At 35.5% G+C, this 25,569-nt stretch overlaps 1 protein-coding gene across 1 annotated transcript; it reads left to right on the forward strand.

Moving 5' to 3' along the window:
* The first annotated feature begins 1,313 nt into the window (after positions 1 to 1,313).
* Positions 1,314 to 2,764, forward strand: LOC120225678 (zinc finger protein 277-like). The gene is given in 2 exon segments (XM_039223868.1): positions 1,314 to 1,410; positions 1,413 to 2,764. Coding segments are annotated over 2 exon segments (1,365 nt in total). The 5' UTR covers positions 1,314 to 1,325; the 3' UTR covers positions 2,693 to 2,764.
* The last annotated feature ends 22,805 nt before the right edge of the window (positions 2,765 to 25,569 follow it).

Genomic DNA, 25,569 nt, shown 5'->3' on the forward strand with positions numbered 1-25,569 from the left:
TTATTTTTACTATTGCTGTATCTAGACTGTACCATCTTATGATTGCACTATCTCACATATCATGCGTGTTTAAACATTTTTAAATTTATAATTCTTTCTTGTTTCTTCTTTTTTGGATTTCAATTGTTTTGAATTCTATTTCTTTTGATGTTTGAGACAAAGTTTTACCATGCAAATGTAGCATATTTAAATACAGATCTTAACCCTGTCCTTAACATTTAACATACACATTATTGATAAACATTGTTTTATATAGACAATATTAGATTAAATTTAGCTCAAATATTTACCAATTTCTTTACTCACCCTGGTTTGGGGAACTTTTCCTTTTTCTTGACAGTATTTCAAGATTAGAATATTCTTTCTTGAAGGTACTTCTCTCAGTTTGCATTTATTATAAATATCTTTATTTTTACATTATCCCTTTCTTTGTCAAATTTTTAATTAAATTCCAGTTAGTTAACATACAGTGTAATACTAGCTTCAAGTGCAGAATTTAGCGATTCATCAGTTATGTACAACACCCAGCATTCACCACAACAAATGCCCTCCTCAATCTCCATCACTTATTTAACCCATCCTCACCCACCCACCTCCCCTCCAGTAATGCTTCGTTTGTTCTCTATAGTTGAGAATCTGTTTCCTGGTTTGCCCCTCTATTTTTCCCCTATGCTCATATATTTTGTTTCTTACATTCATGGTTTTTGTCTTTCTCTGACTTATTTCGCTTAGCAGAATACTCTCTAGCTCTATCCATGCCATTAGAAATGGCAAGATTTCATTCATTTTTAATTGCTGAGTAATATTCCATTGTATGTGTATGTGTGTGTATATTTGTGTGTGTGCACGTGTGTGTGTGTGTGTGTGTATTATGTCTTCTTTGTCCATTTATCAGGTACTGATGAATGGATATGTTTACATTATCATAAAAGATAATTAGCTAAATACACAATTCTCCTTCCCTATTATTTTTGTCTTTTTATGCTGTGATTATACATACAATATTCTATTTCATTTGATCTTTCATGTCTCTGGATACCTATTTAATATTTTCCATCTTGTCTGTTTTATTCTGAATTTTGAAAGTTTCTTCAGCACTATATTGCAGTTTACTTATCTTACAATTTCTGTCATCTTATCATTGTTGCTTGCAAAGTGGGAGTCATCGTGTAGTTTTCATTGTCTGACAAATTTTGATATGAACAAAAATGCAACAGCAGCAACATTTATAGGATGGATGTTAGTAAACTAGAGGAGAACCCAGTGACAATATTAGAGCAGCCATTTAAGAAATATCAGATTGAGCTTTTCTCCTCTGCCTCGTTATGGCTGCTCCTGAGACCCAGGGGGCTGCTGCCCGAGGGGAGGAGGACTGCGAGAGCAACCATAGCGAAGCTGGGGGTGTCAGTTATGAGGTAAGGATTGTATCCTGGAGCCGCTTTCCCTGCCAGAAAGTCCAGGTGGCACCACCGCTTTAGAAGGTTATCCATCTGTGCCTTGTATTTTCTGTGAAGAACATTTTCCTATGGATGAACAAGACAAACTTCTGAAGCACATGATTATTGAACATAAGATGGTCATTGCTGATGTCAAGTTGGTTGCTGATTTCCAAAGGTACATTTTATATTGGAGGAAAAGGTTCTCTGAACAGCCTGTTACAGATTTTTGTAGTGTGATAAGAATCAATTCCACAGCTCCACTTGAAGAGCAAGACAATTACTTTTTGTTATGTGATGTTTTACCAGAAGATAGAGTACTTAGAGAAGAACTTCAGAAACAAAGGCTGAAAGAAATTCTGGAACAACAGCAGCAAGAAAGAAATGATAAAAATTTTCATGGTATTTGTATGTTTTGCAATGAGGAATTTCTCGGGAACAGATCTGTTCTTTTGAACCACATGGCCAGAGAACATGCTTTCAACATTGGATTGCCAGACAACATTGTAAACTGCAATGAATTTCTGTGCACATTACAGAAAAAGCTTGACAACTTACAGTGCTTGTACTGTGAGAAGACCTTCAGGGACAAAAATACACTTAAAGATCATATGAGGAAAAAACAGCATCCGAGGATCAATCCTAAGAACAGAGAATATGACCGATTTTATGTCACCAATTATTTGGAACTTGGAAAATCGTGGGAGGAAGTTCAGCTGGAAGATGATCGGGAGTTGCTAGACCATCAGGAAGATGACTGGTCTGACTGGGAAGAACGCCCTGACTCTGCTGTCTGCCTCTTTTGTGAAAAGCAAGCAGAAACGATTGAGAAATTATGTGTCCACATGGAGGAAGCACACGAGTTTGATCTCCTCAAAATAAAGTCAGAACTCGGATTGAATTTCTACCAGCAAGTAAAATTGGTCAATTTCAATCGAAGGCAAATTCACCAATGTAGATGTTATGGTTGCCATGTGAAATTCAAGTCCAAAGCAGAGTTAAGGACTCACATGGAGGAAACTAAACATACATCACTGCTTCCTGAAAGAAAGATATGGGATCAACCAGAGTATTATTTTCCAACCTATGAAAACGATATTCTACTATGTACACTGTCCGACAGTGAAAGTGACCTGACAGCTCAGGAGCAAAATGGGAATATCACCATCATCAGTGAAGATACGTCTAAGCTGCATGCTTTGAAACAAAGCAGTATTTTGAACCAGTTGCTACTACATGAGGGCTTGAAAAACTAGAAGAGGGGCGCCTGGGTGGCTTCAGTTGGTTAAGCAGCCTCTGGCTCAGATCACTGTCTCACTGTTCGTGAGTTCGAGCCCCACGTCAGGCTCTGTGCTGACAGCTCAGAGCCTAGAGCCTGCTTTGGATTCTGTCTTCCTTTCTCTCTGACCCTTCCCCATTCATGCTCTGTTTCTCTCTGTCTCAATAATAAATAAAACATTTTAAAAAATAGAAAAACTAGAAGATAATGCCACAGAGGCAACTTTTCTTGTTTTTCTCTTATGAGACAGACTCAGAAAAATTGTTTAAATTTGAACATCAGCAAAGGATTAGTCAGTTCTTGGTGAAATAAAGTTGTAAATAAGTACTTTTCAAAAAATAAAGTGAGGACTTTTTGTATTTGGCTAAAAAAAAAAAAAAAAAAAAGAAATATCAGATTGAGGGGCACCTGGGTGGCTCAGTTGGTTAAGAAATACCAGATTGACATTTTCAAGATGATACTCAGGAGACAATAGTGAAACACTCTAGATGATTTTTTTTTTAAGTATAAAAACCAAAGGCTGTGATTTAAAAAGTGATTCAGAAGAATTGAATTCTAAATGGGAATATGTTTTGGAAACATGGAAATCAATTTATTTCATCTATATTTTTCTTTTTATAGAAGTATAATAGCGATAGATAATTAAAAAGAAAAACCTGTCTAAGTATATTTAAAATACTCTGTCAATGAGTATAAAAAGTTTATTTCTCAATTGTACAATGTATTTTAGATATGAAGTAGTATAGGTATCAATACTAATAAGAATCAGATAGGATCTTATAGGACTGTTAGGATCATTCACATCCCTCCAGACCAGATACCTTTTATTAGAAAGTATTGTATGCTCTCCATTAGATTTATTTTCTGACATCTGTGTTAACATATCACCTCTTTAAATATGTTAAATACATTGGTTCTACAATGATTAAATTACTTTTGTTGTGGGTTTGGAAGACAGGGTTTGTCTTCCCATTTTGTGTTTATTCAATCAGTAATATTGTCAGAAACATACAATTTTACTGACCATTGCTACAACCTGAAGTCTATTTGAAAGGTGAGAGAGGGCACCTTAATAATCAGTATGCCAGGAAAACAGGGAAGAAGAGGGAGAGAATGAAAGAGAAAATGAGAAAGAATGTGTTGTACTAATGAAGTAAAATATTGACACCAGATCCACATCCAGATATTAATTTATCTCGACCAAGCAAGAAGTGATGAGGTTAAATTATTGAAAATGTTAGCAATAACAGAACCATGGGATTGTTTATTATGTCTCCTCTTATTAGCAAAAAATTGCTCCTGAATATGAACCAAGGTTTTTCCAATTCTCATTGTCAATCAGATTTCAAAATATTTTAATAGGTTTATAGAGAATTGACCTAGCTAAACAGAAAATGGTCCTTATTGCTTAAATTCCTTAGTTGAGTGAGGGTAGAACTTTTTGGATCTATATTTATTTTTCTATGAAGGTAAACATACCCATGTATTAAGTATTTCAGCACCCAAGGTATAAGAAAAATCTGGTTACTTGTTCAACAATCAGTTACTATTTATCTATTTACAGTGTGACCTGCAAAGCACTGAGTACTGAATATCTGAACATTAATAATATAAAGTATTTGCCCTCAATATATAATGCTAAAATATTAACAGTTACAATATAGTGCTATCAGGTAGCACATTCAACAGCAAGTAATGGAAATAAATTTCAAGAGCTTAAATAAAATAAGTTTACTTTCTCCTCACTAACAGAAGTAAATGTCTTGTACATCTATTCAGTGTTGTTGTCAGAGACTAATTTTTCTTTTCTTTTCTTTTTTACTTTAGAGAAAGAGCACATAAATGGGGGTATGGGAGACAGACAGTGAGAGAAAGAGAGAGAGAGAGAGAGAGAGAGCAGGAAAGGGGCAGAAGGAGAAAGAGAGAATCTTAAGCAGGCACCACACTCAGCACAGAGCCAAACGTGGGGCTTGATTCCACAACCCTGGATCATGACCTGAGTGGAAATTAAGAGTCAGACGTTCAACCAACTAAGCCACAGAGGCACCTCACCAATGTTATTTTTCATATTTCAAATACTTAGCATGTTTCTACCCTTACAGTAAGAGGTAGTTATGGACAAAGGAAAAAGCATATAGAAGGAAAAAAGGGAGGAGCGACACCTGAGTAAGAATATCTTCCTTTATAATGGTCAACCTGTATCTCATTTGGCAAGAATTGAAATTATTGGATGATCTACCCCTGGGATTGTAAAGGCATCTGATGGGGCTAATTATTTGACTGGACATATTGCTACCAGAGACAAAGCCTGGGGAATTCCTTAGAAGGAAGTATATATATGTCATTTAAGGTAAGCACCAGACAGTAGACGATAAAATTCTAAAGTAAGATTTTTTGCTACTGCAAAGCCCCCAGAGATTGTCTCCCAAATATCCTCTAAGAAGCTTATTGTTTTCATGCACTATTTACTATGCACCAATGTAATTTGGAATTGCATGACTGTTATTATCATCCTAGGTACCGATGATTTTAGAGGACTCTATTAATTATAATTTTGATAAAGTTGCTTCAGTGGCTCAAATATAATTATGCCTTTCTATGAATGTCTATCTAGCTTTTAGTTTATTCACTCAAACATGGACTTCATTGGCAAACTTTCCACCATTTAACAAAGGTGCATTTAAATAACACTAAAGAGAATTTTTGCACGTACAAGTAGAACCTGTTCATTTCCAACTGTCTGGTATATAGAAACTACAAAAACCTCATTTGATTATTTGGTCTGTCTGGCATCCTGCCCTTAGCTGCCATTGCCTATAGCCAGCATTCTCTGAACATGACTACTCAAGCATTTACATCGTTAATGACAGAACAGATTCTCAGAGCAGCTGAGATCCAGATGGTGGCTTAGGTGTACATTAGGGTAGATGAAAAGAATTACCTGAAGATGCTGTTTTTGAGAAAAAGGATGGAAAAGAAGTCAGCCATGAATCATTTAAAAATGCTTATCAAAATGCCCCTTCATCTTTTTGATTCTGTTGTAAACATGCCTCAGTCATCTCCAGGAGGCAGTGACATTTTATGTAACATCATGCAACAGATTTATTCACTGGAAAATTTATTCTATAACACCACATGCCTCCAAACATGGAGAGCACTGAAAAACCCCATTTTAGATGCTGGACCTCTGCAGATAGGGAGGGTTTGTCAGCTACCTTAACATTAATCTGACTTCCTAAAACAGTGGTTGAGATCTATGCTACCTTTAAAACAAAGACAGTCAGGCATATATGATCATATATGAAATAGAGCTCTTCAAAGACTAATATTTATAGTTAATTCCAATATATTTGTTACTATGTTTTCTCATTAATTTGAATACACACATATACATTCGCTTCTAGAACTTTTAGCATTTTGTGGGAGGAACTGTTCTTTAAAGTCACACATAGACAACAACCTTTCTATTTATATACAAATAAAATATTCAGAGTTTTTATAACCAATGTGTTCAGAATCTATAATATCTCAAAGATGAGTCACTGTAGTTGGTTATATTTTTGCATTTGATGGGTTTATCAGATGGCACCAGTGAGCTGCTGTATTAATTGGAATTTATTTACAATATCTTGACAAATAAGGATTTCTTTTTATATGATAATGTGAAATCCAAAGATAGGCACACCAGCACTGGTGAGTAGCTTCACAATATCCTCAATGTCCTACACTCCTTTTGTCTTTCTCTTCCACAACCCTAAGCATAGAGCTGCCATCCCCATGATAATCTCATAGTCACTAAATACTTGCCCATCATTAGCTCCTGACTGTATTGTTGGAGGAAGGAGGACAGATTAGAGATCCCAGAGGCTCCTCTATCAGAGAAGGAATCCCAGCACTGGAATCTTCACCTTGTTTCAAAAGGGTAACCAGAAAATGTAGTAATGTTTGTTTTAACCAGTTTTGTCACACACTCTGAATAAAAATGGTTCTCTTCATAAGCAAGATAAAATGAATATTACAAGATCTCCTGGCAGAGTCTACCAAGACGATTTTCTATTTTTATTACATGTATGTTTTCCTACATTCCCTCCCCAAAATACATATGTTGTTTTGATTAATTTTGTTGATGCACAAAAGTTAATGATACATTTCTAAAGAGGTCACGGATTTGCATTCAGAAACTGGGTTACTGAATACATATATTCTTTTCAGAGACCTATTTTCAAGACAATAGCAATTTTTCAGTGAAAGGTGTGCCAAAATGTTTACTTAATGATTATTCTAAAAAAGTGTTATGTAATCACGTAGCCAATATAAGTATAATGACAAAGTACGATGTGGTACTAAACACCCTCATATACTTATTTTTTATCATTACTCACGTAAGAGAATTATTTTTTTCTTGGGCCAGTGAAATCATCTTTCTCATGAGTAAATTTAAAATTAGATGCAATGTATTTTATTTTACATTCTATAAAACTACAATGGGAAAATCCCCAAATTTAATCCCCCCTGCAGTTTAATTATCAAAATGATATCTGTGACTACATTAACAACAAAATTACTTTTTCTGATTTAATTACTTTCTGAGTTACACTGGTAGGCTCATCCAAAAGCAAGAAGCTGTGGTAGGTAAACTTCTCAGATTTTGAGTTAAACTTTTTGTGAGTCACATGCACTAATTTCTGCATTAGTTCATACCCACCGTTAACATCTCCTTTACCAGAAAGTGTATGAAAAAGGTAATTTTTCAATAAGAAAAATATTTACCAGCCTTAGTCTCAAAGATTAGTTATTGGTTTCTTTTTCCTTAAAAGAAAGGGGGAATTAATTATAAGACTTAACAGAAAGATTATAATATGACACATAATCAAGACAATATTTCATTGTCCCTCCTGCCATTAAGGCGATCTTTTTTTGATGCATCAACCTACATCACATCAAATATATTAAAATCTATCCATGTATTACATATAATACAATTTCCACATGTATCATTTACATACAATTTTCCAGCTTTTTGAGGTTGATGAAAATTGTATATATTTAAAGTTTACAGGCTGATGATTTGATAAGCTTAAATGCCTTTCATTGCTATGTTTTTGGTTATTTGAATCATTTAAATTATTAGTAAAGTCTAATACTGGATAAGATCTCTGAGTCTGATTGAATAATCTAACTCTTTATGTTAACTCAGCTTTTCTCTACATAAGAAAAAGTGAAAACCAGTTTCTACATCCCAACTTAGTGAGGAAATACATGCTAAAGAAATGAATGACTGTCCATAGGTCCATATTCTCTTTATTTCATAACTAAAGCAAATCTTTCAAATTTTGCATGTAGATTTTTAAAAAAATTTTCAAATTTTAAATGTAGATTTTGTCTCAGTTGCCCTAATTTACTATACATATTATTCAATCACCAAATTGGATCATGATTCTAAAAGTGACTTTCATCTTAAAACCTCTCTGATTCAGGGAAGACTCGAAGGGCATCTCAATATCTTTTAACTAGACTTTTAACAATGGCCTTTTGCCATCTGTGTGAGGTGGATGCTTAATTCTTCTAAATGTTAGCTCTGGGCTTCTCAAATCCTTAAGACTTATACGATCGATAGGAGTAATTATCATGTAGATGGCCAGTATTGCATAATTTATGAAGCTACTGCCCAAGTGAATTTCATTTGAGTGGATATATAATTTAATAATCTAGAGGTAAAGAAAATAAATATTTTATTTCACTAGATTGTAACATCTTTTATTCATGTACATGTTCAAGAGCTATAGCGCCTATATTCTTGATGCATTTCAAGGACTGGCGGCGAATCACACAATATTTCACAACACCTCATTCTAAATGGATGAGTTTATATGTATGGTACTTCTGACTAAATCAGAATGGATTACAGTGTGTAGGTCCTGGACTTAGAAGATATAGTAAGTCCGCAGATAATTTCTATATGATGCAGACAACATAGTGCCTTTATGCATCTAAAATCTACTCTCTTAACAGACTCATCTATTATGTTATAATTTACATAAGAAATGATTCTTATTTCAGTCGTCATCAAAACAAAGAGAGGAGAATGCACATAGAGCTCTATGCTCTGAATGTCCAGCTTGATATTCTCTACTTACCTATTTATAAAACTCATTTACACAGTAGTAATGGCTTTTCTATTTAATAACTCCAGGAAAAAAGAGGGAAAAACAAAATCAAGTGAGATAGATGTACCTAGTCTAAAGATAAGATAAATTGTTACAATTTTTGTAATGAAGAAAGATAGGATGACATCTGTCAATACCTATAACAGCTACTCTTGGGGTAAAGCAATGTGAGCTAAGTACATTATTAATACCCTTTATGAATCAATCATATATTTTATATTAAGTCTAGAGTTAACATGGAAAGCAATTTCTGCTAAACTGCAATATAACTGTAGTAAAGCTTCTATTTGTAAATATAGCTAAAATACTATTTTATATTGGAATATGAAAATCATATATGCTAAATGTTCATTGCAACGGCAATGGTCCTCATCTCTCTCTCTCTCTCTCTCTCTCTCTCTCTCTCTCTCTCTCTCACACACACACACACACACACACACACACACACACGAGAGCTTTGTCATTTAGAGTCACCCTCATACCCCAAGTCTATCACGAATTTGCTGGCAAAATCAACATGAGCTGGATGGAGACATCTCCTCTAATAATTACCATCCATTATGGGTCCCAAAAATGTGGTAACAAGAGATATAAAATGCCCCACATTAGTGGAAAAGTTACTGATAGAATTCATAGCTCCAGAAATGTTCCTGGCATGGGAGAAAAACAGTCAGTCATTTATATTCCTCTTCAATTACAGTTGTCTAGTCCCATGGCAGAAGTGTATGGCTATTCCCATTATGATGGGATAGATTAGTTGGGCTATTTTCATAATACTTTGGCATTTCTATCTTTTTAAGAAACAGTGTCCCCTGTCAACTTGTAAGAAGAATTCTTGTCAAAGTATTTCCCCCATTTCTCAAAAGTAATGCCTTAAGGGAATCTGCCAGGTATTTAGATTATTAGGAGACAGAGGTTAAATTGTGGTTAGAAGGCTGTAGGGTAGGCAAAGAGGAATAGAAGAGAAACTTTAAGTAACCACTTCACTCCTAACAACTAAGCAGTTTTCTCAGAGGAAAGTCATAGTCACTGGACATTTGCAATGTAGTTAGAATATCTTCCTCTCTTGATGATGTCAGGTGCCTGAAACGGACTAAACGGTTATTCCCTATCTGTATCCCGGCACAAACACAGAGACAACAAAGAATTTTGAAAGGATTTTTTAAATCTCCCTATCTTAGAAAATAAGCACTCCTTCTTGTTCTAGAAAATATAACTTTAACATACAACTCAAGGCAGAAAACTGCTGCAGATGTTATTGCTCCTCCACAGTACCCAGAACTTGTTTTCCTTAGCTGCAGCCTGAGCTTGATATATTTTCATGTTTAAGATACACTCAAATAAGAAAAGGCACCAAATAAAGTGCTTTGTACATGATAGTATTTAAACAGTCTCTTCTGATTAAAAGTATTGGCTTTCCTTTACTTTTGAATATACATTTTATATTAAAACATGTGTTTTATATAACTTATCTACTTGCATTCTCGGTCTTTCAAGATAAGGCCTTTGATATTGCAAACTGATAAAATTCAACTTGGTCTCGGGGCACCTCGGTGGCTCGGTCGGTTAAGTGTCCGACTTCGGTTCAGGTCATGATCTCACAATTCGTGGGTTCAAGCCCTGCATTGGGCTCTGTGCTGACAGCTAGCTCAGAGCCTGGAGCCTGCTTCGGATTCTGTGTCTCCCTCTGTCTGACCCTCCCCTGTTCATGCTGTCTCTCTCTCTCAGAAATAAAACATTAAAAAATTTTTTAAAAAATTCAACTTGGTCTTTCATATTGTTAAGTTCCCATCAGTATATGTATCACCTCCACTAATAAGAGGTATGTAGATGTTCCAATATGACATTCACCTATGACAATGAGAAAAAGTCACAAATTGTCATGTGAATACAGGGTTTTAATGTAAGTAGTATAACAGTCCTACCATCTGTTCTGAAAATTCAGTGCAATGTTAAATAATCCGACCTTCTAGGCATGGGGATAATTGCCTTGCATGAAAGATGTATAAGTAGCAATGCTCTGGCGTCAGGACTCAGTCATGTAACCGAATCCTCTGTAAGGTGCTGAATAGAGGACTGGTCAGAATCTTAAGCCTGGGGAGTCATTCCAACCTATTTAGGCTACTACATCGAATCCCCTGGATTCTGACACTTTATTTATGCAAGATTGAGGTTATGTGTACAATATTTTTCAGCCAACAAAACTATTTCTTCATCCATTATGCTAATTAATGAACCTACTGGCACTGATAAGAGATAATCATGATTGGTAATTTTGGTTAAAAGCCACTTCTGAATCTTTAACTTTGAACAGCATCTAATACACCGCCCCAGATTTTGCATTCTAAATTAGAGAACATCATGGGTTAGTTAACCATTCCTAGGGTATAAATTAAAATTGGAATATTAAAATATTGAAAAATAATTTCAAACAAGTTAGCAAGAACTTAGAGTGCAAATATGTTCACATTATTGTGGAAATTCATGATTTGAATCAAGAATACTGATTAAACTCCATAATGGTGGATAAATAGCTTTATTAAATAAATGCCTTTATTAAATAAGTGCCTTTATTAAATAAAGGCACACGAATCAATAGCTATAGTTTATGTTCCATATATAAATGATGATGTGTTTCCTACCATTCTCAGTATCCTGTAATCAGAGCTTATTTAAAAAATAAAGGAATAGGAAAAAAAAGCTGAAGAGATGATATTACATGGTTGTTGTGAACAAGGCAAGTAAGGGACAAGATAAGAAACTGCCTTAAAGGACAAGTTTAAAAGTCTGTGTTATCTGACTGACAAAAACTTCATTTGAAATGCATGCAAAATTGCAGAGTAATCAAGCTATTTCAGTCTGAGTCACTATCTTTGTGTAGCTGGCATTAGGAAAATTAAGTGTCTAACACACTCTGTGCTGACAGCTCAGAGCCTGAAGCCTGCTTCAGATTCTGTGTGTGTGTGTGTGTGTGTGTCTCCCTCTCTCTCTGCTCCTCCCCTTCTTGCATTCTGTCCCTCTGTCTCTCAAAAGTAAATAAACATTACAAAAAAAATTTTTTAAGCAAGGTATTATTTCCAATTGGTCAAACATGAGGAACTCAGCAAGACGTACTCTGACCTGGAAGAAAATGAATACCCATTTTGTGAACTGCTTAATGGCAAAACATGCCGACACGCTGTGGGCAACCACAACGAGCAGAGATTAGGCCCTCTGACAGCCAGCAAAGACACAGGAGTATCAGTCTTACAATCGCAAGGAGCCGAATTCTGCCAACGGTTGGAATGGCTTGGAAGAAGACTACCCCTTACAAAAAAATTTGAGTTACTGTAAACATGTGTGCAATTTTAAGTCACTAACTTTGCAGTAATTTGTTATGCAGAAATATAAATTTAACAGAGAAGGGCTATTCAATCAATGGTTGATACATAAAATAAGCTGCTATGAAAGAGTCTGCAAAATATAACAAAACCATATGCACAAAGATAGCAGATCTTGGATTTATCAGATAAAGATTATTAAATGTATGTTATATTTAAAGAAAATAAGACATTAAAAATAAAAATAATAAAGAAAATAAGACATTGACATTATGGTAAAGGAAGAAAGGTCTGTATTCAGAACAAATTTCATGGGCACCTGGGTAGCTCAGTCGGTTAAACATCTGGCTTTGGCTCAGGTCATGATCTCACAGCTGGTGAGTTCAAGCCCTGTGTCCAGCTCTGTGCTGACAGCTTAGAGCCTGGAGCCTACTTCAGATTCTGTGTCTCCCTCTCTCTCTGCCCACTCCCAGCTTTCTCTGTTTCTCTTTAAAAATAAACAAACAATAAAAAAGAGAGCACATTTCAAAAGTAAAGAAATCTAATATCTAGAAATGAAAAAGGTAATAAATTAAATTAAAACTCAATGGATGAGGGACACCTGGTGGCTCAGTCGGTTAAGCGTCTGAATTTGGCTCAGGTCATGATCACCCGGTTTGTGGGTACAAGCCCTGTGTCGGGCTGTGTTGACAGCTCAGAGCTTGGAGCCTGCTTTGGATCCGGTGTCTCCCTGTCCACCCGCCCCGCCCCCCAGCCCTTGCAATCTGTCTCTCTCTCAAAACTAAATAAACGTTAAAAAAAATAAAACTCAATGGATGATAGTACATGAGAAGTTTTACATGGTTTAATTTATTAATTACAGGAAAATTAGTAAGAAGAGTCTAGATTCCTTTTTTTACCTTCAAATGATTTCACTGGGATTGTCATGAAACCCCGGGGCAGTCTCTCAAAGGCAGTGCCCTTTCCGCGTTGACTTACTGTGAGATGATCTGGTCTCTACTTAGATGTCAGCTCCTCCCTGAACAAGAGCTTGTCCCTGAAACTGATGCATAAGGTGGGGGTGCTGAGTGAGGATCTGCCAGTAAGTACAGTGCTGCTGTAGCCGGGCCTCCTGGGGAACTCTCCCCATGGTGCAGTCTACCCCCTGCAGCCCGAGCTCAGCTTTATTTCTTTCTAAGTATGTGAACGTGCTTGCTGCTCACCAGGCCTTATTTCAGCCCCTGTTTTCTGTTTTGCTTTCAGAGGTTTTCCACCTCTTGTGGATTTCTAAACTAGTTCTAGCGACAATGAAATGAGAATACTGCTTTCCTGCTCACTGGCACCAACCATTTAAAATGACTGGGAATCAAACTTGATTATATTTCCTTCCCACTTTCCTCCACCAAAGTGACATGAAGAAGTGACTTGAAAGCTGAATTAGCTGCAACCATAAGCAAAAAGTAGGGTGGAATGAAAGTCTGTAGAAACCACAGGGAATCATTGGAGGCTGGGCATCCCCTCCATGCTTCATAGGGAGAGTTGTGAGGCACAGAATTTGTGTTAATAGGAACTTCAAAGGCAGCTGTGAAAGAGAAATCACAATAGTGAGGATGCTGACCACCTGGTTGAATAAATAAAAGAAACCTAAATGCTCATTGATGAAGTTCCTTGCTTATAGAATGATGTGGTGAATATCACATCATCTCCCAACATTTGTTTCTTTCCTCAATTTATTGTTGTTGTTGTTTGGGGGGGGGGTTGTTTGTTTTTAATGAGCTCCATGCCTGATGTGGGGCTTGAACTCACCCCCCAAGATCAAAAATCACATGCTCTACTGACTGAGACTGCGCCTCCTGAATTTCAGACTGAGTGCCTTAATTCTGGCATGAAAGTAGTAAATCGGCTTCCAATCACCTATGATCCAAAGAAAATATCTCAGTTATAGTGCGTCATGAAAAGTTCTGAGTAGACAAGAGCTTCCCATAGAGATAGTGTACATTTGACCTGAGCAACGACTCGGCTTTTCTGGGTCTTCTGGTCTCCTGAGCCATTAAATGAAGGGAAAGGGCACCCTCTAGTCTCTGCCTGTGACATCATAAGAAAAATATATTTGGTCTTTGTCCCCAGTTTCTGGAACAAAGCTGCTAAAACTCTTATAATCTCCTGAGTGATGGGGCGATGGAAGCATCTTGCACAGAGCTCCAAAATTCCTTGGTATTTCCCAGATGATAGAAGCAACTTTTATTTTAAGGAGGTTGCTCTTGGTGGACTCCTGGATGGGGCCAGGTCACCAGAAAGACTAAGTATGGTTAGAGGTTGGGAACTTTCAGAAACATCCCCTATGCTCTAGGGAGGGGAAAGTGGTTAAAGACTGAGTTAATTATTGATCATGCCTATGTGATAAAGCCTCCATAAAAAATCCCTAAGCTATAGATTTCAGAGAGCTTCCCAGGTAGTGAACCTACCATAAAGAGGTACATAAAATAATGATGTCAAAATCAAAATCATTTTACTTTTAAAGGTGTACAGAAGTAGAATATATAATTTGTTTTCTTGGAAGTATAAGGACAATCAGACTTTCAAACTGATTCCCTTTCTGTGTCCCCACCCCAGACAAAGGCACCACCAATCCACCAGTTACATAAGCCCTAAATCTGGAAGTCCTCTCCCCACATTCTCTATCCCCACCGATCTCCTGTTTCCAGCAACTTCACCTCTTCAATATTTAGTGTTATGATCATTTTCTTTTAATCTTTCGATTTTTAAATCTTTGCCTCTTTGTTTTAATCAACCTCATGGAGGTATGATTTACATACACGCATCTGTTTTAAGTATACCATTAACTGAGTCTTGACAAATACAGAAACTCATGCAACCACCACCACAATCAAGATATAGAAGTTACCACCAAAAAATTCTCTCTGCTCATCTGTATTTATTTCCCCAATCCATTCCCATGCCATGGGCAACTACTGGTTTCAATAGGTCTATAAGTTATTTTTATCTCTTCTAGAATTTCGTATAAACAGAATCATAAACCACGGACATTTTTGTGCCTGCCTTATTCTACACAGCATGTTTCTGAGATTCATCCACATTAAGGCATGCAATAACAATTTCTTCCTTTTTATAGATATGTAATATTCTATCATATGCCTGTAGCACAATTTTTGTCTACTCATTCACCTGGTAATGGGCCCAGTTTTCAATTTTTGCTATTATGAATAAAGCTCATATAAACATTTATGAACAACTCTTTGTATGGTCATGGAATGGGATTTTGAGGACATATTCTAGATACATGTTTAACTTTATAAGAAACTGCCTAACCATTTTCTAAAGTGCTTATATAAAATCATCTCAAAATGTTTTTATGTCATCTCTTTTGTTCCAACTCTTAAATCATTTAACTCTGCCAAATACTCATCCATGTCTTTTTTCATGGTTAAAGTATTCCAACAACACTTTATGGACTTCATCATATGGACTCTGTATGTTTTAAATAATGGAAAATTTTACCATCAAATTAATTGATTTATGTTGTATTACAAGAAGTTTAAAATATGCATGAAAAATTAGAGGCTTCCTGACAATCATTTCAACCCAGTAAGTCTATATAATAAAGAGTTTGACCTCATTTTTGATATTTGACCACTGACAGATCTCAAGCTCCCTCCCTCTTACCCACATCCTTTTTTGCCCCATTCCTGGGCAAATTAATAAAAAAGCTTCCTGTCCCACTTTCTCCCCCTCTCTTTGCCAAGGAAAGCTATTCCCATATGTGGAAACCCCCATGCAGATACCATCTTGTAGCCACAGTTCAAGCCAAAACCAATATACTACTCCTTTCTTAAAGCCATTTGGACCATCTTGTGCAGGTCTTTCTTTCCTTAGAAGGTATTTGTGTGAATGATAAACTTCCTTCCAAATGTTCTTGGTGTTTGTGGTATCATTAGTACCAACACACCAGTCACTAATTGAAGGAGTCTCTATCCCTTTATAGGGTAGCCACAAGAGTTCAAGAGCTAGTGTCAAATGCAGCGGGGGTGTCTGAGTACAGAAATAATGTATAACCTGCTCATGCTTTTGTGTTATGGTAGCATTTGCTTTCATTGGAGCCATACAATTGCATAACTTCAAAAATAACAAAGAACCAGATGTCCCTAACTTTCCACTTCACAAGTTTTTCTATAAAAATAAGCTAGAATATGAATTTTGCTAATCTTCAAAGTATATGAAATGCAGAAGGATATATGTTAAATAATAAATGGCAAGAAATTTAGAGAAACAAGTAGCTAAGCCATATAGGACTATCTAGATAATTAAGACAAAAAGTCTTCTGAACAAGGAAATTTCAAGTAAGCCAATGCAACATAAAGCGTGGTCCGGAGCCCACCATCAACTAGGAATTTGTTAGAAATGCAAATCAACCGACAGCACTGAATCAAAATCTTGAGAGAGGGGCCCAGCAATTTATGTTTTAGCCAGCTCTCTTGATGATTCTGATGCATGCTAAATATTAAGAACTACTGCTTCGTGGGACGTGAAAAGCAGTTGATGGACCCAGAGTTGCCAAGTCATAAAACTTTTGAAGAGAAGAGGTTTATAAGAAGTCTCCATAGGCATACTTTCAAAATAAGATCGCTCTAGTAAAAGCTGTCAAAGAAAATATTATGAGAATGAGACATTACTCAAAATATTATGAAAATGAGCCTTACTTTCAGAAGAAAGGCTGTCTTCAATAAAAGATATTTAATATCTCTATATTAAGGGTCAGAGGAAGTAAAGAAGGGATATGCTAAGGATATTTATGTGCAGTTCCTCTTGGAGTGGAGGTCTAAAAGGGGTTTTATGAAAATGAATTAAGGCGAGTATAAAAAAGAGGAAAGGGCTTTAATAGGAGAATCAACATGAAAGTGGGATTTTCAAAATTAAATATAACTATTCCAAGAATAACTACCTCAAATGTAACCATTATATATAACATAAAATAAAAACTTCTTACCATAAGCTAAATTTCCTAGAGGCCCAGACTCTGCCTATTTTTCTGATCTTATCTCATGTGTATCTCTGACTTACCTCTCTCTCTTGCTTGTTTTATGCCATCAGTCTGTTCCTCCAAATCGAATGGCTTCTCTCCTAGACTTGCCCATGGTGGGACCTGCTCATCAGTTTCAGTGCCACATTTGAAGAGAAAACTTTCTTGACTACTCAATCTAGTCTAATGCCATTCTGTAATATACTAGCATTTTACTTTCTTCATAATATTTATAATTCACAGAAATTATTTTCTTTTTTCCTGTGTTTATTACATTGTACACCACTAGAATGTAAAATCTAGGACAGCCAGCACCTGTGAGGCTGCAGAACTATATCCTCAATACTTATAATAAACATAGCACATAGAAACTGTTCAATAAATATTTGTTGAAATATGTCATTCAATAGTGTTAAAGTTTTAACACTATTCTTTTATTATCTACATGTCAACATTTTCCACCAGATTAATAGTTCTTTGAGGAGTAAGTTCACATTGCTTTTCTTTGGCAGGTCTCAAGGCTAGAAAAATACATGATACACAGTAAAATTCTCAATAAGTTGATCATCATAGACAAATTTTGCTGCATAGCCCAATGAGTATTTACTAGTCAATAAAGCAAGTTGAAACTATATATCATCACTTTTGGGATTTTAGACAATCCATTTATTCAGCTGTAAAATGGGTCTAACATTTATTATTATCTATTAGATAATATCTAATTAGACAGTAGATATTAATATCTAACAAATTCTTTCCCTTCCAGAAAATTTGTGTTAATGAAGTAAAATGCAGTAAAGTTTCAGTGAATAAGTCTTATGATCTATTTATTCTTCTCTGTTTACTAGACCTAAAAATTATTCTATTTTTTCCCCTGTTCCCTAGGCCAGGATTGGCAAAATACATCCTCTGGGGCATATCTCATCCACTGCCTGTTTGTATACAGTCTGAGAACTGAGAATATATTTTACATTTCTAAATAATTGAAAAGAATCAAAGAATAATGACACATGGAAATATTATGAAATTCAAAATTCAGTGTTCATAAATAAAGTTTATTAGCACCCAAACACACTCAATCCTTCACATATTTCCTATCCTATAGCTGTTTTCATACTACAAACACAAGGGTTAGTGATTGCATCTGAGACCATGTGGCCTGCAAAGCTGAAAATGTTTATCATCTGGTCTTCTGAAGAAAAAGTTTGCAGAACACAACTATCACATACACACCAGTCTGCCCTGGGTTTATTCTGATCCTTTGCTCCCTGGCTGCTGAATCATATTTACATCCACAGTACCCTATAGTTTCCTAACATAATCCACTTAATATTTTATTAAAAGATGGTGTTGCATTTTGTTTTCTGTATTCACTCTTTCGGACTACAAGCTTCACAAAGCAGAGGATGAGTGCTAAAAGCTCTATTGCTAGTGAACTAATATCTGTAGAAAGATTGAAAAAAGAATTAATATGGGAACATGTATTTAAAATACATGGACAAATAAAGAATTTTTTCTTTGCAATTCTAACTTCATGCCATGGTAACTTTAACAAAGTTTTACATTCTTATCAAGAAGCAATACTATCTTCTGATTTAAAAGGTAAACATTCCCTTTCGTTTGTCAGGTATGGTTATTTCATTATAAAATGGAATCCCAAGTTCCTTCTACATCAATATAACTATTACATATGAAACAAAGTGCTGCGAGCTATCAGCTTAATTTCCCCATTATGAATTCATATATACGGAATATTTAACATCACCTTCCTTGAGCCACTCCTAATTACGAGACACTTGCGCACAAGAACTGATTGGTAAGTTATTGATTATTCTGAGAGATGGCGAAGGACTGAGAGTTAAATCTCTGCAACAGAAAAATAATCCAGGGAGATTTGCATCCTGCTGTTCTCTTACCAGTGTTATTATTCCTCATGGTTAGAGCTGGAAATATAAGGAGTTGAGTCAATAACACAATTGAAGCTTAGTCTTTCCCTAGCCAGCGTGGCAGTGACTGTGAGACATCTTTCAGAGAATACTAGGGTTCATTTGTAAAGGAAGAGGCGAAGTAAATACAAGGCTTAAAATGATTCAAAGAGTCAAGGATTTAGATAAATTTACCAAGGAAAGAGCAGACCTTTGAAGTTTTTTCTGATACTGAAATAAGATGCAGTGCTATTACTCAGATATATGTATATATACACATATGAAACTTGAAAGCTATCTTTTTTTTTTATTTCTGTAAAACAGTAGGTCTTGGATTTGACCTTGGGGTTTCTAGGGGATACTAAGTGAAAGTCTTACTTTTTCTGGATAAGATGATAGTTTATATGGGCCATTCTGCGGATTGCTAGATAAAATGTAAGAATATTTTTTTTCCCTTGTGCTGTGTTTAGCATAGTCATGCACATATCCTTTGCTGTTCACCAAAATACCTACGTTCTCGTCGTTAACAGGAATTCTGAGCCCAGATGTGTATCTAAGGGTGAATAATATGCAAACCTCTTACAACAGTAATTACTGCTTCCATAGAAATTTTAAAAATATTTTGTCTTCTTCCTAATGAGATGAACCCTCTTGAGCTCCATATCTATTTCCCTAAGTAGGTAAGCTACGCATCAGTGTTATATCTTCAAACATTCTATCATTCTACATTAGTATTGCTATTTTGTGCCAAACAAGATGAATCTAAAAGAGCAATGCATTTGAATGATCCCCCTAAGAAGCAGAAAGTAGGATGAAAGAAACCTCATTGTTCCACCCAGGGGTAGCCCTAAGCTTGTGAATTTGGTCAGAGACATGAAGGACTCAGTTTATTAAAACTGCAAAAGACATAGACATACTTTACCTCAAAGAGACTAAATCAGTTTTGTAAACAAGCAGAGTATAAGCCAGAATTCAGAGATTTACTGTTCTAAATGAACTTCAGATCACATAACTGTGAAGATTATGTGAAAGATTTACTGACTTATTTTAGTATCACCCATTTAATAATTACATGGCTTTGAGTCTACCAAATGACCAATCTGGCATCTGACACTTTAGTATTTACAGTGTTGTGAAATAGTTGATATAAAAGACTAAGCACTTAATCATGGTAGATATAAGCCAGGTTGAAGATCCAAGAAGACTTTCAAAATCTCCCATTCTTACCTGAAAACAATTTCAGGAAACACTGTATTCATGTCTTTGGCCCACATTTTTTTTTCCGGATACACAGACTCTGAGTGATAAACTTATAAAGAGGCTTGGGAATGTTGATGTAGACACAGACATTTAAAAAAAAAAAGTCAAATATGAATGCATAGCTTCCTCCTTAGTTTCCCTGGGGGGAAACTATGTAATTCAGATGAGAGCAACTACCCAGAAAACATAGTTTTTTAATGTCAGTGGAATTCACAAAAACAGGGAAAAAGGAAGCTCTAAAAATGGTTATAAGGCTGAGTGAATTGGTAGGACTGAAAACATATCTAGTGGCAGTTATTTGAAAACTTTTTTGCTTGGTTAGTTTTTTTGTTTGTTGGTTTTACTATAAAGACAATGGTCTGATCTTCATTGGGAAAGGAAAGATATCTGGAGTCTCAGAAACCACCAGATTTCTGATATATTTCTGTATTTAATCAACACTAGACCTGCCTGCTTCTTGGAAATAAATGTTGAATGTATGAACATATTAGCGGTAATCTCACAGAAGCCTCATTTCATTCCTCTACTTTAAAGCCTATGAGGAGAAAATGTTCTTAATGAGTTCCCTTCCGATAAATACAAAACTTCTGAACATTCAAATTAACTCTACCTTTGCCTATTTAAGGACTATAAAATTCCATCTCCCAGACTCCTTTTTTTCTTTTAACCAAATTCTCTGTAGGGAAAGGCATAACAATGATAGGCTTTAGGGGCAGATTTACCAAGAGTAAAATCTAAACTTTATCAGAAACTTTATCAGAAATAAATATATTACTATTTATTAAAGAACTATTTATTTTTAAGCCTTAATCCCCTAGGCCCAACTAGACTCAGATTGTTACAACTCATTTAACAGAAAAAGAAAACTCAGGTAGAAAAATTGGCCAATTGTACAAAGTGATACAATTAATTACTAATAAAACTCAAGTTTCCTGACATGGAGATTGCTATTATATTATTATTATTTGCTAAATATCCATGTACCAGTACAATATTATGTATCATTGGACAATACAAAGTAATGCCTGGTATTTTTATTACGTTTTATAACTTACAATGGTAAATAATTTTTTTATTTAAAATTTGCATTAAAAACTGCAGAAGACAGTGGTTCAAACATATCATTGAATTTAATTTTACAAGAAAGAGGGAAAAAAGGCCCAAGCAGGTTTGGTGGCAAATGCTACATAGAACTTACAGGCTAGAATTATTTCTTCCTGTTTCATTTCAGGGCTGTCAGTTCAATGTCTAAAATATTTATTGGATATGTACCTGGTAAGCACCTGTCAAACTCGAAGTGGATCTGTTTGTCTTAAACTATTCAAGAACCACTATAATCACCCTGTTGTAGAGGTTTTTCTCCCCGCCTCCACCTCCATGAAGCTGGTTACAGAAACAAAGGCCCCACAAAGTCAGAGGAAAGACAAGTTTGCCTGTTTGTTAAAGCCAGCACTTTCTACCTGACTGAATCTGGAATTAAGATTGAGATCGAGATTTTTCTTTTTTGAATACTAATTGTATCTTTTATTTGTTTTAGCTGTTCCAAAGAAAGATCTCTTTATTTTCCTAATAAATATCATTTAGGAAGGAAAAGGCTATCTTTGGATATGAAGCCTGCTTCTGTCTCTTGCTAATTTTAGGATCTCGGACAAGTTACCCACCTTCTTTAAAGCTCATTTGTCTCATCTACAAAACATGTATGTGATTATCTCAAAAGTTTTATTTTTTTAATTTTCTTAAAAGTCTATTTACTTATTTTGAGAGAGAGCAAGTGAGCAGGGAAGGAACAGAGAGAGAATTCCAACCAGGCTCTGTGCTGTCAGTGCATAGGCTGTAACTCCAGAGTTGTGAGATCATGACCTGAGCCAAAACTAAGAGTCACACACTTAACAGAATGAGCCACCCAGGTGCTCCTCAAAAGTTTTAAATGAGAAGATATATGAGAATATCGGTTAGAAGATACATGTAGATACTAAATAAATATGTTAATCATGATAATGATAATGGAGGCAAAGGAGAATATATAACAGATAATCAAATATTGGAAATGTATTGAATATGCCTTTTCTTTTTTTCTTGACATTTCTAGATTTGTCTCCTTCAAAGTGAGCTCCAGCTAAAACTGGAATGCCTAGGTCTCTAATTTGGATTTGGAAATCAAGATCTAGTTTGGGTGTCAATAGGAATCACATGTGGCATAAAAATTATAGAAAAAAGGATGCAAAAACAAATATACAAGATAGAAAATATTAACTCTCACATAATTCACAAAATGGCTCTGTCAAAGCAAACTTATTTATAATTGACTATAATTTCTTAAAAGTTAGCAGGACTGTTATTGTCCATTAATTTTTGACTGATGGCTTTTAAATATCTTTACATCAAATAAAATGAATTTAAATATGCAGTTAAATTGCTAAAGAAATTTGTTAACTGAGAATTTTTTAAAAGTTAATTATAGCTGATAGAGCATTTTAAACACTCATTTGTTCTCAATTGAAACTGCAGGATTTTTCTCTGCTTCATAATTCAAATACCCTAGAAACATGTTTCTAAATGTTCAGAACAAAAAAAGGTACGATATATTACAATTATAAGGGCTCCAAAATTTGGAGGACTGGATGAAAAAGAATGAATAAATGAGTACATGTGGTAAGACAGCTCTGATCCCAACTTCTCACTAGTTGTCTTTCTCTAGTAAATATTGACTAATTGTCTTTTTTACAATGTTTACATAAAAGTGAATTTAGAATTTTTAAAAGCATTTGTTATATAGTCCATTAGGTAAAGCTGACTTTGAAATTTTGTTTTGGGGAACAAAGGATATATTTGAATGCAAAAAGAAATGAGGGATTAAATCAAGGAGACACCCCATTTCAAAAGCTAACATGTAATAGACTAAAGTAAAAAAGAAAAATGCAAGTGTATTTCAGATGAATGGAAAACCAATAATGGGTGGAGGGTTTCAATTCTAGTTTGGTAAATCCCATTATGTTTTCTCTCAAATTTCCTGAAATTCCTTCATACCATGTGAATCGTAATTCGTTTTAAGTTAGCAACTATTCATAAACTATAAAATATGCTTAATGAAACTAAGATCATGGGCCCAGAATCAAAATGACAGAAAAAGGAATGGCTTCTGTAAGTGAATTTACAGAAAGGATCTCCTGTGATAGCTAACATACCTATACTTTTCTTACCCATATGCCATATTTTTTAAAAAATCACCTGAATTCTAACTGTTAAAAACTCCTTTGTTACCCTTTTCCTGGGCTGTCATTAATGAATGAGTTGCCTGAATGAGGAGACACGTTTTCTAGTCACATTCTCAATTGAGATTATGATAAGACTGTCATTGAAAAGAAATGGGATTTCAAAATTGCTGAATAACAGAGGAGGAAAAACCTGGCCCAGGAAAGCACAAGATGGAATTCATCTTGGCTGTTTGTGGCTTTGTGACGTGCACTTCACATTGAAGCCACTGCAGATCGATCTAAGGGCACTTCATCTATTCTCAGCAATGCCAGTAGATCAATTAAACCCAAGTCCATAAAAGAAAAGGGGCTATATTAATCAAATGTACTTAAGGCTGTTTTACTTCATTCTCTGCCTTTTTAAGGTATGACAGATTGTAATCTTGAAGATTTTCCAATAATGAAAAATATTCATTTACAAATGAGATGGTACCCATTGATAAAAAGCAAGGCCTTGAGAGTTAGTAAAGCTGACTTCCTGAAGACTCCAGATGTAATTAATAAGTCTGAGCCATGTTATGGGCGATAAAAATCCATGAAGACTCAACTCTGTAGTAATACTCAAGGATATGGCCTTTAGGGGTGCCTGGGTGGCTCATTCGGTTGGGCATCCAACTTCTGCTTAGGTCATGATCTCACCATTCATGGCTTCAAGCCCTGCAGTCCAGCTCTGTGCTGACAGCTAGCTCAGAGCCTAGGTCCTGCTTCAGATTCTGTGTGTGTCTCTCTCTCTCTTACCCTCCCCTGCTCACGCTGTCTCTCTCTCAGAAAGAAATAAAAACATTAAAAAAAATTTATAAAAAAAGAATATGGCATTTCCACCTATTGATGGAAATTTACTATGGCTTGTGGTAGCCTGTGGAAGAGGAAGGCATGGCAGACATGAAAAAAAGAAATAAATGAGATTTGAGAAATCTATACTGAGATGAATTTTGGTTATGCATTTGGCACAGGTAACTATCAGGAAATAAATAAATCAAAAGCCTAATTAGTATTTCAGGCAATTTTATCAATAAAGAAACCATGTGCATGAACTAAATAAAGTTTATGATAGTTGGAGCCTTGAAAAAGTCTTATTAATGTGTTCCAAAGTGGCCTGAGAAGACATAGTTGAGAAATCTGTGTAGCCAACAAGGTCTTCCCCTTCAGATACTGACATAATATCTCAATATTGACCAACCTCAGATATTGACATGATGGGGTGGACAAGCTATTCTCGTTATAAATTGTAGCATACAGGACCATGAAGAAACACCTCCAGGTCAGAGAAAGAACTTCACATCCATCAGATGTTAGCCCTTAATAAAGAATCACTAACTACATGGGAAATTGAAGGTAATGCTTCAGGAAAAAATGAATGATTTTTGTCTGGGGAGAAAATAAATTGGATACCAAAAACATGGGCTGAGGAAGAAATTGGCCAGTTAATCACAAAATAATTTCCGTTCTTTGCTGGGCACAACATTAGACGACATTTCTCAGGCTGCCTTATAGAAGGATGTACCTGGAATGAGATCTGTCCACAGGAATATGGGCTGAAGTGGCGTATACCATTTCCACATCAGCCTATACAACAGCTAGATGTTCCTCCATATTCTCTTCTTCAACTACAGGTGGATGCTAATGACCAGGATGACCAACCTCAAAGGGCAAGTGTGGAAGATGCCAGAGACTCTGAATCAGTTTGTGTTCCTACATAATGCTGTGAACTACTAGAGCTTCCCCAACCCCCTACCCTCACCATGATTAGACATTATGTGAATGGTAAATTTTAATGTCATATCACTGAGATTTTTTTTTCTCTTAGTGGGAACTAATTGACCAGAATTAATACAAAAACAAGTCATTTGTGGGTTGACTCACATAGAAAAATGTGAGCATTTTGGTAATGTTAATGCCTCTCTCACCAGT

This window comes from Hyaena hyaena, unplaced genomic scaffold (genome assembly GCF_003009895.1).
Source record: "Hyaena hyaena isolate Hyena2069 unplaced genomic scaffold, ASM300989v1 scaffold_1474, whole genome shotgun sequence".
Lineage (NCBI taxonomy): Eukaryota > Metazoa > Chordata > Mammalia > Carnivora > Hyaenidae > Hyaena > Hyaena hyaena.